Genomic DNA, 16,814 nt, shown 5'->3' with positions numbered 1-16,814 from the left:
CGACGCCGGGCAGGACCTGGTCTCCGAGGAGGGCTGCTCAAATCCTTCCCACCGGTCCCGCACAGCCCGCGTCCTCCTGTTACGGCTCCGTCCTGTAGAAGGTGTCACCTTGTTCTCCCCGGTCTGAATCGGGGGTGTGTGGAGTTGTACCCTCGCCCGGACCGTCGCTGTCATACCCCACAGCTCGACCCCCGGGGTGCGCTCTTATCCTGCGCTCCCAGAGGACGAAGCCGGGCAGGGAGCCGGGTACACGGTGCACCAGAACTAATACTTGAGGGCTTATTCACCGCTGAGGACACACGCTTCGGACTGCCTGGGCCCGCTTTTCGCGCCAAGGAGACGGCAACAGGATCCCGTCTCCCAGGGAAGGCCAGCATTCGCATAACCGAGCTCTGCGTGGCTTAAAACAAGCACCACGCTGATCTCCTTTAAATCAGAGGCGACGGGCAACCTTCGCCTCAGCTGTGTTTCCCTCCCAGGGTTGTGCCGGCCCCTGAGCACCAGCCGCCCGGCACCGCCGCCCTTCGGCCATCGGGGGGCAGTAGGCGTCGAGAAGGGACGCGCATGCTCCAAGTGGGGCTCCGCGCTTCGCCTCCGCGACCGCCGAGTGACGCGAGCAAGGGCATGCGATCATGGGAAATGTGGTTTCCGAACCTCGGGACCACTGCGGTGCGCCCCCCGGGTAGGCCCAGAGCAGGACTTCAGCTCCCGGTTGGCCTGCGGGCCGGGAGGGGGCGCGAGGGAAGGGGGCGGGGCGAGTGGGGAGGTGGGCGGGGCCGGGGGGAAGGCCAAGCGGAGGGGGCGGGGTCTGGCCGGCTGAGGCGCCGCCGCCCGCCGTTGGAGGAATCCGAGCCGAGGGACCGGGAACCGCGAGGAGTCTGGACCGCGGCGGGTGCGAGGGCAGGCGTGCCCAGAGTGGTCGCGCGTGCGTCGGCCGCCGCCCCTCGGCCTTCCTCTTCGCAGGTCCCCTCCCTCTCCGCCGGGACGCGGGAGAGCCCGGCGCGCGACGGGGGCGTGAGGTGGAGCCGGCGGGGGCGGCCAATGCGAAACTGGCTGGTGCTGCTGTGCCCGTGTGTGCTCGGGGCCGCGCTGCACCTCTGGCTGCGGCTGCGCTCCCCGCCGCCCGCCCGCGCCTCTGGGGCCGGCCCGGCAGGTGAGGTCCTGGGGCCGGGCGGGCCAGGAGGCCGTGAGGGGCGGGAGGCCGCCTCCGAGCCCCCGGGCGGCTTCCTCCACGGAGTCCCGAAATGGGGAACGGGCCGAACGCGACCGTCCCCAGGCGAGACAAACGGCCCTTTTCATCTTCGGGGCGTTAAATCGGGCAAACTCGAGGGCGCTTTTCTCGTTTCGTGTCCCCGCCGCTTCTCACCTCCCGCTTTCTTCCTTTATGGGCACGAGAGCGGTGCCCGCCACCGCGAGTCCTTCGTCTGTCCCCCAGGCCTGGTCCGAGTTGTCCGGCGCCTGCCGGCTGGTCCCGGGAGCAAAACCTTGTGTCCTTCAGCCGCGGGCGGCCGCCGCGTGCGCCCGGGCTCCGGCGGCCCGGCCGCCTGCCTCCTTCCCAAGCTGTTGGTCTTCCTCGGTCAAGACTTGGAGGTCTTAGTGCCGTGGGCGTGTTTGAAAAGGCTGGGTTTTGCTTTTAAGGATAACTTTGCATTAAGAATATACTGCATTTTATTTTCTTTGGAAACTATGATGTCAGTCGGTTAAACAAATCTGGACGTGAAATAGGGCATGGCTACGAGGGGGGTTGTTCCTGTGAGTTTGGCTTGCGAAGCCTACTAATGAAGTGTACGTGAAAACATAAAATTCTCTAACGATCCTATCCGCTTGTTCTGAGATTTACACTCTCATGGGAATGAGATCTTTGTTCTTGTTCATTTCACCGCCTAATAGAATGCTTTGTCCCTAGTAGGTACCCAGCGGGTTTTTTTGTTGTCGTTAATGGGTTCTACCACCCTTTTTTCTTAATGGGTTTCCCTTTTTTTCCTGTCTTTTTTAAGGGCTTGCCCTAGGACATATAAAGAAACCTAGAAGGCTCTTTCAAAAATGAGGTAATAGTTGTTTCGTGTTCTAACTACTCGGGGAGTTTTTTTCCTACCACTTCTCCCCAGAACAGCTGTTTTCTTATCCAAAAGTTTTCAAAATTAGGATTGAATATTTGCAGTTCTGAGATGGGTCTGTGCTGTACTTTTTAGGTAGGAAGCATGGAAACTAATTCGGCAATCCGCAAAGCAATCTCATTGTTATAAGTGGGGGTTTTTATCCTGGTAACAACCTCTTAGAATCTTTTCCTTTTAGACAAACCACAAGATCTTTGAAAAGGCTATTTGTGTGACCTGAATAGAATTAAAACACTGTTTAATTTATTTAATGAAAATACAGTGGTTATGGAGCATTTAACCTGTTAACAGGTTAGGATTTGGGGCCTTTTTTTTTTTTTTAAAGGTTTTGGTTTTTAGGTTTTTGTAAACTGAGCTGAGGAAAGACTGCCATGGATATAAAATGCTTTGTAACATCTGTTAGATTTGTGTTTTACAGCTTCCTTTCCTTTTTTGTGCGATGAGTGAGCACTACTAGAATTTACTTGCAGAGCATTCTTAGGATATTTATGACCTTTAATTGCCTTTTGAGGTTCAGTAAACAAGCAAAACCTCTTTGCCTTCAGGCTTAAAACTTAGGAGGCAATTTCTTAGTTTCAGTGAAGTTTTTCTATCCGCATAGTGTTTGGATGATGCCCCTATCTGCCATCAAGTTAGCCTGAGCTAGATTAAGGAGCCTGGGAAGTAGGCCATGAAGAGGATCAGGCTATAGGTGAAGAAATCAGTACTAGTTACAGAAATTAACTTTGACTTAGGTGGATAGTGTGCCTCTGGCTAGATGATAAATTAGGTATTTTAATCTAAATGAAACCTGGCAGACTCCTAACTTTCACTTTACAAAACTAAAAACGGTAGAAGCATATCGATCGCCAAAATTTCCTGCAGCTCCTTTTCCCATTGTGTTACCACCATGTTCAAACTGAAACAATTGGGCACTTTTACATTTCTACCCTTACACCTTCAGCCCAAAGTGAGAGAGAAAACCCGAGATTTTGTTAAGTTTTCTTCCCTTGAATGAATGTTTTAAGAATTCTTTTTGTTCTCTCGTCTGCCTCTTTGTCTTAAGGCTCATTAAGGGGATAGTGGTAGGCGAGATGACAAAATGAAAGCAGTGTAGGAGGACAAGAGAGTGGTGTGCTGCTGGCCTAGAGAAGTCAGGGGAGGCCCCTCTGAGGAGGGGCCACTGAGCAGGGACCTGAATGAAGTGCAGGAGTCCTGTCCGCACCTGGCGCTTTTCTAATGTAGAAAACAGCCGAAATACGGTCCAGGAGAGCAACTGGTGAAGAGGAAGCAGGTCTCTTTTGAAATCCGTGGGTGGATGAAGAGAATGGAGACAGGGACACTAGACTGGAGAATATAGAGGATATTATCTAATATGTTATAAGATACTCGTTTTGGGTAATACCTTAGCAGGAATTATGTAAACAGTAAATTTGGAAAAAGAATGAGACCAAAGACGTCTTCTCTTTCTAGGATATTTGGAGAGTAGGAAACCAAAGAAAGGAAAGAAGCATATCCATTCAATAAATGCCTAGAGCGCTAAGTATCGAGCGAGCTAGATGTGGAGTCCCCTGCTCTGAGATCCTCCTAGTCTGTTGAACTGAAACAGGGAGCAAGGAGAAGGCCAAAGACAAATTGAGCTTGCTTTACAATTTTGCCCAATTTTGGATTTGTTCATCCAAAATTATCCCTGTATGTTACTCTTGTCTCTGTGCTTCGGTTTCCTTATTTATAAAATGATGATCTCATAGGGTTATTGTGAAGATTCAATACAACACCCAGAAAAGTGCCTGATTCATAGTAAACATTCCATGAATTTTAGAGAGGTGCATAGGCTAGTGAGGTATTTGGGGAGGTTTTTGAGACTGGCGAGAGCATACTAGTAGTGTATGTGATGAGTGTCCTTATCAGTAGATCTGTCATGAATTTATGTTTCCCTCATTTCCAAGATTTCTGTTAATTTGTGATTGATGTGAGAATGGAAATTTTGGTCTGGTTTTTAAGAATCCTTGGGCCTATTTTGAACAATCAGTTTTGAAATCAACCTCCCTTGGTCTTGAATAAACTTTTGGATGTCCGCTCTAAGTGCAGAGCCTCGCAGGTTGCCAGACCCTCAGGATACATTACATATTAGAGAATAGAATGCTGTTGTCCTCAGGGAGCTTGTGTGGGGTTTTAATTATTCCTGGCATGAAAATTTGTTTTTTGTTTATTCTGTATCTACCATCTAGAACAGTGAACATAGGAGGTGCTTAGTAATTTGAAGGAATGAATCAAGAAAATAAAACTGGGAGAGTATGAATGAATTTGTCACCTATATATCGTCTATTCACATTCCACGATGCCCTTAGGATACAAATTTTTTCTTATAAAAGTAAAACAAGTTCTTTGTAGAAAAGTTTGAAATTATTTTTAAAAACAGGGAAAATGATCTATATTACAGTTTTTGAATGTACATACAGTGCATGTTGGAGGGAAATTACTTAGTATTTTTAAAAAATTGTATTGATGTATAATTACATTCAGAAAAGGGCCTGTAAATGTATGGCTTGATATATTTTCACAAACTGAATATACCCAACTAATCCTGCACCTCAGAAGCAAGCTCCCTTCATGCTCCCTTCCATCACTGCCAGGAGTGGTTAACCACTATCCTGATCTTAAATGGCAGAGATTTGCCTGTTGGTACTTTATATAAATGGAACCGCACAGTATGTACATAGTTCTTATAGTCTGCTGATCTTAATGTGGTGAATAACAATATAACTCTACAATGTAATTTTAATGGCTACATATAGATACACCATAATTTAACTAACCCTTTATTTCTGCATTCCTGGATTTTTGCAGTTTTTCACTATTAATTAATGACATCGTGATGAATAGAGATCTTTTAGTACATCACCGATTATTTCTTTTATTTTTTAAAGGTTTTATTTATTTATTTGATAGCACAAGTAGGCAGAGTGGCAGACAGAGGGGAAGGCAGAGGGAGAGAAGAGGCAGGCTCCCCACTGAGCAAAAAGCCCGCTGTGGGACTCTATCCCAGAACCCCAGGATCATGACCTGAGCCGAAGGCAGATGCTTAACTGACTGAGCCACCCAGGTGCCCTGATTATTTCTTTAGAATAAGTTCTTAGACATGGAATTGCTGGATAGAAGTTATACAGTTCTGGGGAGCCTGGGTGGCTCAGTCGGTTAAGTGTCTGACTCCCGATCTCAGCTCAGGTCTTGATCTCAGGGTCATGAGTTCCGTGTTGGGCTCCACTCTGGGTGTGGAGCCTACTTAAAAAAAAAAAAAAAAAAATTTATCTGAGGCAGTTGATGTATATTGGCAAACTGTCCCACAGAAGACTACCAAATTCCATTCCAGCAGCAACATAGGAGAGGAGCCATTTCCTTAAAATAGCTCTCCACATTTCCTTGCAATACCAATGGTTGGGGTATTATTTAAGAAGATATTTGTGTTTGAACGTGGCAGAAGCCTGGTACCTTACTGCTCTAATTCAAATTTGATTCCTAATGAAACTGAATATTTTTTCATAGGTTGGTTGGCTATTTGCATTTTATCTGTGAATTATCTTTGTGTCTTTTTGTAGCATGTTTACTTCTTAGCTGTTCATTTCTTTCTTTGCTGTCTCCAGACACCAGAATCAAAGTAGGTCCCCTGTATTAGCAACGTATAGCGGAGGGTGCTGAAAGTATACAGGCAAAGGCTGGTTGGGGCACTAGGAACGTGGGCATTCTTGTACAAGTGTTCATTGAGCACCCAACCCTGGGTTTTATACCACGTAACACAGTACTCACAAGTCTGTTGGACTGATTTACATTGCTGGTATATGGTAGAAGAAACCTGTTTTTTTAACTGAGCTATAATTGACTTATTACATGAGTTTCAGGTGTATGACATTGATTCAATATATGTACATATTGTAAAAATGAACACAATCTAACATAGTTAATAATTTTTTTTCTTGTGATGAGAACTTTTGAGATCTCTTCACAACTTTCAAATATGCATCACAGCATTATTCACTATAGCCACCAAGTTGTACATTACATCCCCATGACTTCTTTATTTTAACTGGAAGTCTGTACTTTTTGACCCCCTTCACCCATTTTGCCCACATGTCACGCCTCACCTCTGGCAACCACCAGTCTGTTCTCTATGAGTTCAGTGTTTTGTTTAGATTCTACGTAAAAGTGAGACTGTAGGGGCGCCTGGGTGGCTCAGTCGTTAAGCGTCTGCCTTCAGCTCAGGTCATGATCCCGGGGTCCTGGGATCGAGCCCCGCATCGGGCTCCCTGTTTGGCGGGAAGCCTGCTTCTCCCTCTCCCACTCCCCCTGCTTGTGTTCCCTCTCTCGCTGTGTCTCTCTCTGTCAAATAAATAAATAAAATCTTTAAAAATAAAATAAATATTCATGGAATTTCTAAGAAAAATAAAGAATAATCTCCTTTAAAAAAAAAAAGTGAGACTGTACCATATTTGTCTTTCTCCGTCTGACTTGGTTCACTTAGCATAACACCCTCAAGGTCTATCCATGTTGTCAGAAATGGCAAGAAATTTCCTTCTTTTTTATGGCAAATAATATTCCATTGTATTTGTCTATAACACGTTTTCTTTGTTCATCTGTTAGTGAACACTTAGGTTATTTCCATGTCTTGGCTATTGTAAATAGCACTGCAATGAACAGGGTATGCAAATATCTTCTCCAGTGTTTTTATTTCCTTCGAATAAATACCCGGAAGTGGAATTGCTGGATCATGTGGTAGTTCTAGTTTAATTTTTTGAGGAACCTCCATAGTGTTTATTACAGGGGCTACAGCGATTTATAGTCCCGCCAAAAGTGCACAAGCCTTCCTTTTTCTACACTTTTACCAACACTTGTTGTTTCTTATCTTTTTTGATACTAGCCATTCTGACAGGTGTGACGTGATCTCTCACATTGTGGTTTTGATTTGCATTTCGCTGGTGATGAGTGATGTTGACTGTACCTGTTGGCCATCTGTATGTTGTCTTTGAAAACATATTTCTTCAGATCCACTGCCTATTTTTTAATTGGATTGCTTGGTTTTTTGCTATTGAATTGTAAGAGTTTTTTTAAAATATATTTTCAGTATTAACCCCTTATCAGGTACATGATTTGCAAATCTTTTATCCCATTTATAGGTTGTCTTTTCATTTTGTTGATGGTTTCCTTTGCTGTGCAGAAGCTTTTTAGTTTGATGTAGTGCTGCTTATTTATTTTTGCTTTTGTTGCATTTGCTTCTGGTGACAAATACAAAAAATCATCACCAAAACCAATGTCAGGGAGCTTACTGCGTATGTTTTATTCTAGGAGTTTTATGATGTCAGGTCTTAGGTTCAAATCTTTGATCCATTTTAAGTTGATTTTTGTGTATGGTATAAGGTGGTGGTCCAGGTTCATTCTTTTATGTATGGCTGTCTAGTTTTCCCAGCACCGTCGCTTCTTGGCCTTTTGGCTCAGATCAAGTGTAGTACCAGCATCATCTGTTGAGACTATTCTGTCCCCACTGTATATTCTTATCTCCTTTGTCATAGATTAATTGACCATATAATTGTGGGTTTATTTCTGGGCTCTATTCTATTCCATTGATCTATGTGTCAGTTTTTATGCCAAAACCATGCTGTTTTAATTACTATATCCTTGTAATATAGTTTGAAACCAGGGAGCATAATGCCTCCAGTTTTTTGGTTGGTGTTTGTTGGTGTTGTTGTTTGTTTGTCTTTTTTTTTCCATTTTTTTCACCTATGACCCCACCTACCTCCCTTCTGGCAACCACCAATTTGTTCTGTGTATTTAAGAGTCTGCTTTTTTGTTTGTCTCTCTTTTTTTTTTGCCTTGTTTCATCATTTGTTTCTTCGATTCCACATGAGTGAAATCGTATTTATCTTTCTCTAACTGACTTATTTCACTTAGCATAGTACTCTCTTGGTCCATTTATGTTGTTGCAGATGGTAAGATTTCATTCTTTTTTATGGTCAAGTGATAGTCCATTGTGTATATATCACATCTTCATTCCTCTACCGATAGACACTTGGGCTACTTACATATCTTGGCTACTGTAAATAATGCTGCAGTAAACATAGGGGTGCATGTATCTCTTCAGTCATGTTGCTTGATTTGCAAATACTGAACCACTTTTGCATCCCTAGAATAAATCCCACTTGATTGTGGTGAATGATTTTTTTAAATGTATTACTGTATTGTTGGGTTTGCTGATATTTTGTTGAGAATTTTTACATCTATGTTCATCAGAGATGTTGGTTCTTTTTTTGTGGTGTCTTTATCTGGTTTTGGTATCAGGGTGATTCCGGCCTTGTAGAATAAATTTGGAAGCTTTCTTTCCTCTTCTATTTTTTGGAATAGTTTGAGAAGAATAGATATTAACTCTTCTTTGAACATCTGGTAGAATTTACCTATGAAGCCATCTGGTCCTGGACTTTAGGTTGTTGGTTTTTTGATCACGGATTCAATTTCATTGCTGGTAATCAGTCTCCAAATTTTCTTTTTCTTCCTAATTCAGTTTTGGAAGGTTATGTTTCTAGGAAGTTACCCATTTCTTCTAGGTTATCCAATTTGTTGGCAAATAATTTCTTATAATATTTTCTTATAATCCTTTGTATTTCTGTGGTGTTGGTTATTTCTCTTCCTTAATTTCTGATAGTATTTATTTGAGTCCTCTCTTTTTTTTTTTTTTTTTTTTGATGAGTCTGGGTAAGCTTTATCAATTTTGTTGATGTTTTCAAAGAACCAGCTCCTGGTTTCATTGATCCGTTCTATTGTTTTCTTGGTCTCTATATCATTAGTTTCTGCTCTCATATTTATTATTTCCTTCCTTCTGTTGGCTTTGGGTTTTGTTCTTCCTCTAGCTTCTTTAGGTATAAGGTTAGATTATTTGAGATTTTTCTTGTTTCTTGAGGTAGGCCTGTATTGCTGTAATCATCCCTCTTAGATGATGATAGAACAGCTTATGCTTCATGATGCCCTCCTGTTTTGTTCTTTCCTGAGATTGCTGTGGCTGTTTAAGGTCTTTTGTGGTTTCATACAAATGTTAGAGTTGTTTGCTGTATTTCTGTGAAAAATGCCACTAGAATTTTGATAGGCATTGCATTGAATCTGTACATTGCTTTGGGTAGTATGGACATTTAAAAAATATTCTTCCAACCCGTGAGCACAGAATATCATTCCATTTATTTGTGTCTTCTTCAGTTTCTTTCATCGGTGTCTTACAGCTTCCAATGTACAGCTCTTTCACCTCCTTGGTTAAATTTATTCCTAGGTATTTTATTTTTTGATCCAGTTGTTAATAGGATTGGTTTCTGAAATTTTTTTTGATAGTTCATTATTAGTGTCTCAAAGTGCCACTGACTTTTATAGATTGATTTTGTATCCTGCAACCTTACTGAATTTGTTTATTTCTAATAGTTTTTTGGTTGAGTCTTTAGAAACCTATTTTTCAGTATATCTGGAAGGAGAAGTTTTTTTCAAAGGCCAAAATCTGCCTCGCACTTCTCCTGCAAGAAAAGGAGAAATGCATGTAAACTGAAGCAGTTCCTCAGAAGCTGCTTAGACGTGGATTAGAAGCAGAGGGAGGATTGGTAGTGGGGTGAGATCAAAAAGCAGTTTGCAACCATAAGCCGTGGGATTTTCACGTGCCACGTGGTCATCTTTATCTTTATTTATTAAGTTTTAGAAAAATCTTGTTTGGCAGTGAGATGAATAAACCAGGGATAAACCGTTAGAATAGGCTTGGGTTTGTTTTTTTCTCATATTTTAAGTTTTTATTATGAAAATCTTTAAACATACCAAAAGTAGAAGATTATAACAAATATTATGTACTCACCATACACCTTCACCTCCCATTTTTCATAGACACTCCTACCCACTTCTTTCCACTGGATGATTTGGAAGCAAATCACAGATAAGTTATCATTTCCATAAATGTCTTAGTATACTATCTCTAGAGATAGACTTTAAAAAACCATAACCACAAAACTGTCATCGCAATTAGAAAAATTAATGATTCTTTCCAATATTTAGTGTTCAGATTTTCCCAACTGTCTTTTTTTGTTATTAATTCCAGTGTAGTTAACCTACAGTGTTGTATTAGTTTCATTTGTACCATATAGTGACTCAGCACTTCCACGTATTACGCAGTGCTCACCATTAGGACACCCTGTCGTGGTCCAGTGGAGTCCGAATTGAAGCAGTGGGTAGAATTAATGATGAGAAAGGGATAGATTCCAGATATTTTTCATGAAGACTTTGTCAATGAAGAACAAGTTAAATTATGTTTCATGTAATCCCTTTCTCAAAGGTTTATTTTGATTTTCTACCAAAAATGAGGCAGTGATATTTGGCACTTAATGGTTTGTTTTAGTTATTTTATGATTTTCCTTTTGTGCATCAACCTTGTTTTCTGATGATGTCAGGTAAATGAGGCATTTTGGTTAAATGTGATTTTGCTCTTCTACAGCTTTTAATTGTTCCAGAAGACATTTTGAAATGGACAAAATAGGCTATCTGAAGACTTTTTGGTATCAGTTTGTTTGTTTGTTTTTATTAGGAAATGGAGGCACAGGGATTTAAATAGCTTGTTACTGGTATCATGCAGGTTTTAGAATCAATGTCAGATATGTCTGGTTACTTACTACATTTGCCTCATTCCTGTTGCTAAAAGTACCTACTATTAATATTTCTCTGTGAAAAAGTGGGGATGAAGTGGGATATCAGTGCCAATTTTACATAAGCATTTAAATTATTCTCCAAATTCAGACTCATTTAGAGTTAGTTCCAGCAATAGGTACAACTTTCATTGTATAGTTCTGTGTGTCTGAGAAAAAAATGTTCCTGGGCCATGAATTTAAAAAAATTAACGTGCTCACCAGCATTTCCAGTGATCTGCTTATCACTAATTCCCCATCCTGAACTGGTGTTACAAATAAAAGATCAGAATTTAGTCTCAGATGAGCTACATGGAGCTGTGGTGCTAATAGAACAGTGATGAAGAATGGAGTTGATTGCCAGGGATTAAATCTTAGCTGTTTGCCTTAGGGGAAGTTACTGAATTCTCTGCCTCTTTCCTTACTTCTTTAATAAGGAGCCTGACCCCACCTACTTCTCAGGGTTGTGAGCATTAAATGATACTCTACATGCAAAGCATTAAACTGATACTCTATGCATAGTTCTTAGTACTTTATAGGTGTGCAATAAATATGGTCTATTATAAGCAAGCTTAGTCAAGGAAGATTTGGATTTACATTAAAGATAAATTCCTGCCTAGGGAATTTATGATCTGCCTGGGTGGCACAGTCAGTTAGGTGGTCGGCTCGTGGTTTCAGCTCAGGTCATGATCTCAGGGCCCTGGGATCAAGCCCCCACTCAGCGGGGAGTCTGCTTGGGATTCTCTCTCCCTCTCCCTGCCCCTCCCACTTGTGCTCTCACTCTCTCTCTCTAAAATAAATAACAACAAAAAAAGATAAATTCCTGCCTTTAAAGAAGAATCCGTTTTAGTACAGGATTCACAGTAGGCTAAAATAACAAGTATCTCTACTTCATTTAGGTTAAATTTTTTTTTAGAAACGTTTCTGTTGTGGAAAAAGAGGTATCTACACAAAAATTCCTATACTCCTAGAATTGTTACAATGTAATATCCTTCAGGTATCCTATTAGAAGACTCTGTCTCCCAGATTTTCTTTTTATTATTTTAATTGGTCCTTTGAAAAAATATCAACATGTTTTTGTTGTCTTTTGGCTGAATACATGGATTCTATGGCATATAAAAGGATTGAACTTAATGTAGTAAAGATCTCTGGCCTTCAATTATTCATTTTTGGAAACATTTTGGATCAGTTCCCATGATTGGAGAAAGAGGTGAAAGGGGCCCCTCATCAGAGCTATATATAAGCTTCTAGCACTCCAGCTTTGAAACTGGTGATAGAAAACAAAGTATCTTTCCCTTCTGTCTTCTAAGGGCAATTTAAAAAAAAAAAAAATGTGATCCTGCTCATTAGACCTTATGGCAGTAAAAAATGAGCCATTCATATGAGTTGTCACTTGATTTTTTTTTTTTTTTTGTGCCTCCCTGGAAATGTTGCTTCCCTCTTTCATTCTTTGGAGTCTTTAGTAAGTGTGATACAAGGTTTGCTGGGTGTAGAATTTATTGGTGTTAATCAGGGTTCTTGTACTTTCTAGCATAGTAGTCTTTCAGCTTTATTTCCCAAACTTACTATTTTTTTTTTTAAGAGAGAGAGCAAGAGCTGGAGTGGGGGGTGCAGAGGGAGAGGGAGAAAGAAAATCCCAAGCAGGCTCCATGCCCAGCACAGAGCCCAATATGGGGCTCGATCTCATGACCCTGAAATCATGACCTGAGCCGAAATCATGACCTGAGCCGAAATCAAGAGTCAGCTGCTCAACCGAGCCACCCAGGCGCCCCCTATAATGTTAATGTAGGCCTTCACCTTTGAAAGCACATATTTGTGTGGTGGTTATAGTTGCTTTTGGTTGCCAGTGAGTACCTACTATTTTGGTATCAAACCAGGACCTTTATACACATTATCTCATTTTTACAACAATGGACACTTCTATGAGAAGTGTTGCTATACCCATTTGTAGTTTAGGAAACTGAGACTCAAGAAAACTTTTCAGGGTGGCTGGCTCAGTCAGTAGAGCATGAGACTCTTGATTTCAGGGTTCTCAGGGTTCAAGCCCCATGTTGGGGATAGAGATTACTTAAAATTTCTTTTTAAATCTTTAATTAAAAAAAAAGAGAAGTTAAAGAACTTCTATAGGTCATAAAAAGAACCAGGATTCTGCTCATGGCCTAACGGACTCATACTGCCTACTATTGCATGGTTTATGCCATGCTGCCTTTCCAAACTCATTCTCACCATAAACATCTTGTTAGTTTTGAAGAATTTATGTACTTATGTGAGCATAAATAAATACATATGTGGGGAAGACAAAAAAACTCTATGCCAAAAATGTTAGCAGTGGTTATCTGGATGGTACATCTGTGGGTGATTTTTAAAATATTTTTTCTTTGTATTTCTTTGTATTTTCTATACACATGAACATGTATTATTTTCTGATAGACATTTTTATGTTACATATTGAAGAGTAATTGAGACATGACTTTTCTAATTTACTGTTGCTTATTTCTAGATCAATTGGCCTTATTTCCTCAGTGGAAATCTCGCCACTATGATGTGGTAGTTGGTGTGTTGTCAGCTCGCAATAACCATGAACTTCGAAATGTGATAAGAAACACCTGGCTGAAGCATTTAATACAACATCCGTCATTAAGTCAACGGTAGGTTTTCTTAGTTGGCACCTGCCTGATTAACTGAGTAAAAGTTCTGAAAAACCTCTTTTGGGGTAGTCAGAGATGTTAATTTAGGCATGTGGCCTCTCTTCCTGGGAGAAATGGCTATTTCATTTTGCTTTCCCGCCACATAGTTGAGTCACAAAAGTAAATTTAACCAAGGTTCTTAGCCGAAAGGTAGTTAGAGGAGAATATATTCACTGGTTAACATATTAGTATGTATTAGATACCTAGTTTGTTTTGTTTTTGCTTTGATTTAGACTAGTAATTCCTTTTTTTTTTTTTTTGAGAGAGCAAGAGTGAGCAGGGGGAGGGGCAGAGGAAGAGGGAGAGAGAATCTTAAGCAGGTTCCATGCCCAGTGTGGAGCCCAGTGGGGGGCTGGATCTCACAACCCTGAGGTCATGACCTGAGCTGAAATCAAGGGTTGGACACTTAACCAGCTGAGCCACCCAGTTGCCCCTAGAATAGTAATTCTTAAAGGGTTCTATTCCAGAATAGGTCTCTGCTTAGACATGTTTGTGCCTAAATACGCTTTTCACTAACTTCACAGAGACACACTGAATTTTTTCTGTTCTATATATTTTTTTTAAATACACACTGTGTAGCTCTTTTTCCTGACTGCCCTTCAAGGATTGAGCTTTGGTAGTGCATCTTATGTTGATATTAAGTGGCTCAGTTATGGGTTAAGAGCCCAGGGCCTTAGTCTTCTCAGTGAGACCAGCCTCTGAAGATTACATAGTGAGGGGCTAGTGGAAGAGAAGCATGGGAGGTTGAACTTTTAGTTATGTGAGGACACTCAGATGATGAGCAGTTCTAGATGGCCCTCTCAGGATTGCATTAAACTGGCATGTTTGGGACTGAGTAGCTGTACGATTGCAGAATTTTCTTGTCATAAGTAGTGAACATTTATAGATTTCCTATCTTATTCATAGCAGCTTTCATTCCTTTTCAAGACAGATTTCTTTAGTTCATGAGCTCAGTGATAATAGCACCTATTACCCAGCAAATGAAAGGCCTCAGACTCATCACTGCTGTCAGAACCTCCTCCAAAACCTGCACTTCCTAGGTAGCTTTTCCCGTCTCGGAAAATAATGACCCCCCTCTACCAGTTGTTCGGACAGAAAACCCTGGTGACTATGTTATAAATGAGGGAGTAAGTCCCCCTTTTGGGTATTTAAGGATCTCTCCAGCATGGTCACAGAAGTGACACTGGGAGAGGCATATGAAATTAGATTTATTATACTCACAAGTCGTAGAGAAGGAGGCACAGTATGCCACACAGGGGATGGCCATACAGGAGGAGCGTCCAGGGAGCAGGCTCAGCCAAGCAGGTGGGGAGCCGACAGAGCGCGGGGCCCAGTGGGCACGTGCCTTTACTGGGGGTCATGGTGGAGTATACAAGCAGAAGGCATGAGGGGACGTCATTGTTGTGTTAGAGTGTCACTAGGTCAGTCAGGGGAGGGCCACAGGGGGATCTCGTGGCAGGGACCAGCCTTGTCACTCTGCTGGTGGTGTATCAGGTCACCTGAGGAGGATGCTCATAGCCTGTTTGTGAGGATGTTGAGGCACCAGGAAAATAGGAAGTTTTAAAAATTTATAATACATTGTTACCTTGATTTCTTCTTTCTCTCATCCACCCCATCAGCATGTTTTCTGGGTGCGACCTTTAAATCGTACCCAGGATCCAGCCTCTCGCCCTTTTACCAGTACTGTCACAACCACCCCCTCTCCCCATCAGGCCGCATTGCCTCTCACTTGGAGTCTGCAGAAGGCTCTATCTGGATTTCCTGCTTCTGCTTTTATTGCCCGATATTTTATTTCCCATGCAGCAGCCAGAGTGCTGCTTTTAAAATTCGTCAAATTACGTCGATTTTCTGCTCATACCCCTCCATTGACTTCTCTTTAGCTCATAGTAAAATGCCAAGTCTTACCTGACCTACATCTACTTGCCCTACACTGGTGACCATACTGCTAGTGTACGGACTAGTGCTTCCATGCACTAAATGTGCTTCTGCCTCGGGGCCTTTGCACTTACTGTCTCCCCTGTCTTTATCACTCTTCCACTGGATATCCTCATGGTTCACAGTCTCACGTTTTTCAGGTCTCTGTTTAGATGTCACCTTAGCAGGAGGCAGCCCTATATTAAATAGCACCTAACCCCTTTTCCCTCTCTGTTCTCCCTTATTGACTTTATTTTCCTTTATAATACTTATTTCCAACTAGCATGTTTATTGTATTTAGCTTTATATTTATAAGTTGTCTTTCCCCACTAGAATATAGTTTCATGAGCATAGGGACTTTAACTTTTTTTTTTTTTTAAGATTTTATTCTGAGAGAACATGAGTAAGCAGGGGGGAGGGGCTGAGGGAGAGGGAGAGAGACTCTTAAGCAGGCTCCACACACTGGGCGTGGAGCCCAACACTGGGCTTGATCCCATGACCTGAGATCATGACCTGAGCCAAAACCAAGAGTTGGATGCTCAACCGACTGAACCACCCAGGCACCCCAGGAATTTAACTTTTTTCACTGATGTATTCCCAATACTTAGAACCTAACTTGGCACAGGGTAACGCACTCAACAACTATTGAGAGAATGACTCAGACTAAATGTCATGAGGAAAAATAATAATCAGATAGTCACCAGTAATTTATTTGCCATCATAGCATTACTGCTTTGAATTTAGAAAGCTTGGTGATTTGTTTTATAAAAATGATGGGATACCTGTATAAAAATAGATATTAGCCAAAAACAACTTCTTGGGGCAGAGTAATTTTGTGGATCTAGTAAGAGTATTTAAGATGGCTTTAAAAAAACTAATTTGGTGGGTGCTTGGGTGGCTCAGTCTTTAAGCGTCTGCCTTTGGCTCAGGTCATGAGCCCAGGGTCCTGGGATCAAGTCCCACATGAGGCTCCCTGCTAGGCGGGAAGCCTGCTTCTCCCTCTCCCACTCCCCCTGCTTGTGTTCCTGCTCTCGCTGTGTCTCTCTCTGTCAAATAAATAAATAAAATCTTAAAAAAAAAACTAATTTGGTAAATATCTGCAATAATTTAATTAGTAAACTTACTCATTTCTGTTTATACTTTTTTCTAAATGCTAGTTGTTTATGAATGGTATTCTGCCTTAATTGGCCATTAGTAAAAGAAAATGTTTGCATGTCTGCGGCTGTGGCTCACTTTCAAATCTAGCATTTCACTGAAGGAGCCAGACTCCACATATATTTCCAGGATCTTATTTAATTAAAAGCCTTTGTAATAAAATTAATAAGTTGCCAATTTCATAAGTATCTATTCCGTATCTTCTGCATGCAGGTAGTGTACTGCAGTATGGCAGAATACAAAGATAGTTGCCGTATACTCCTTGCTCAGCA

At 41.5% G+C, this 16,814-nt stretch overlaps 1 protein-coding gene across 2 annotated transcripts in view; it reads left to right on the top strand.

The window, feature by feature from the left end:
* The first annotated feature begins 618 nt into the window (after window positions 1-618).
* The window catches only part of B3GALNT2 (beta-1,3-N-acetylgalactosaminyltransferase 2), a 57,572-nt gene continuing 41,376 nt past the window's right edge, over window positions 619-16,814 (top strand). Inside the window, exons 1-2 of one of the 2 annotated variants that reach the window (XM_028104475.2) lie at window positions 619-682; window positions 13,287-13,434. In XM_028104475.2, coding sequence (XP_027960276.1) covers window positions 625-682; window positions 13,287-13,434 — 206 coding nt within the window. In that variant the 5' untranslated portion in view covers window positions 619-624. Of the gene's footprint in view, window positions 683-835; window positions 1,154-13,286; window positions 13,435-16,814 lie in introns of those variants that run through there. The other variant, XM_028104474.2, reaches the window with a different exon arrangement.

This window comes from Eumetopias jubatus, unplaced genomic scaffold (genome assembly GCF_037043125.1).
Source record: "Eumetopias jubatus isolate StellerSeaLion01/CBP00866 unplaced genomic scaffold, mEumJub1_p1.0 scaffold_17, whole genome shotgun sequence".
Classification (NCBI taxonomy): Eukaryota; Metazoa; Chordata; class Mammalia; order Carnivora; family Otariidae; genus Eumetopias; species Eumetopias jubatus.
This window is presented reverse-complemented; position numbering and strand designations above follow the sequence as displayed.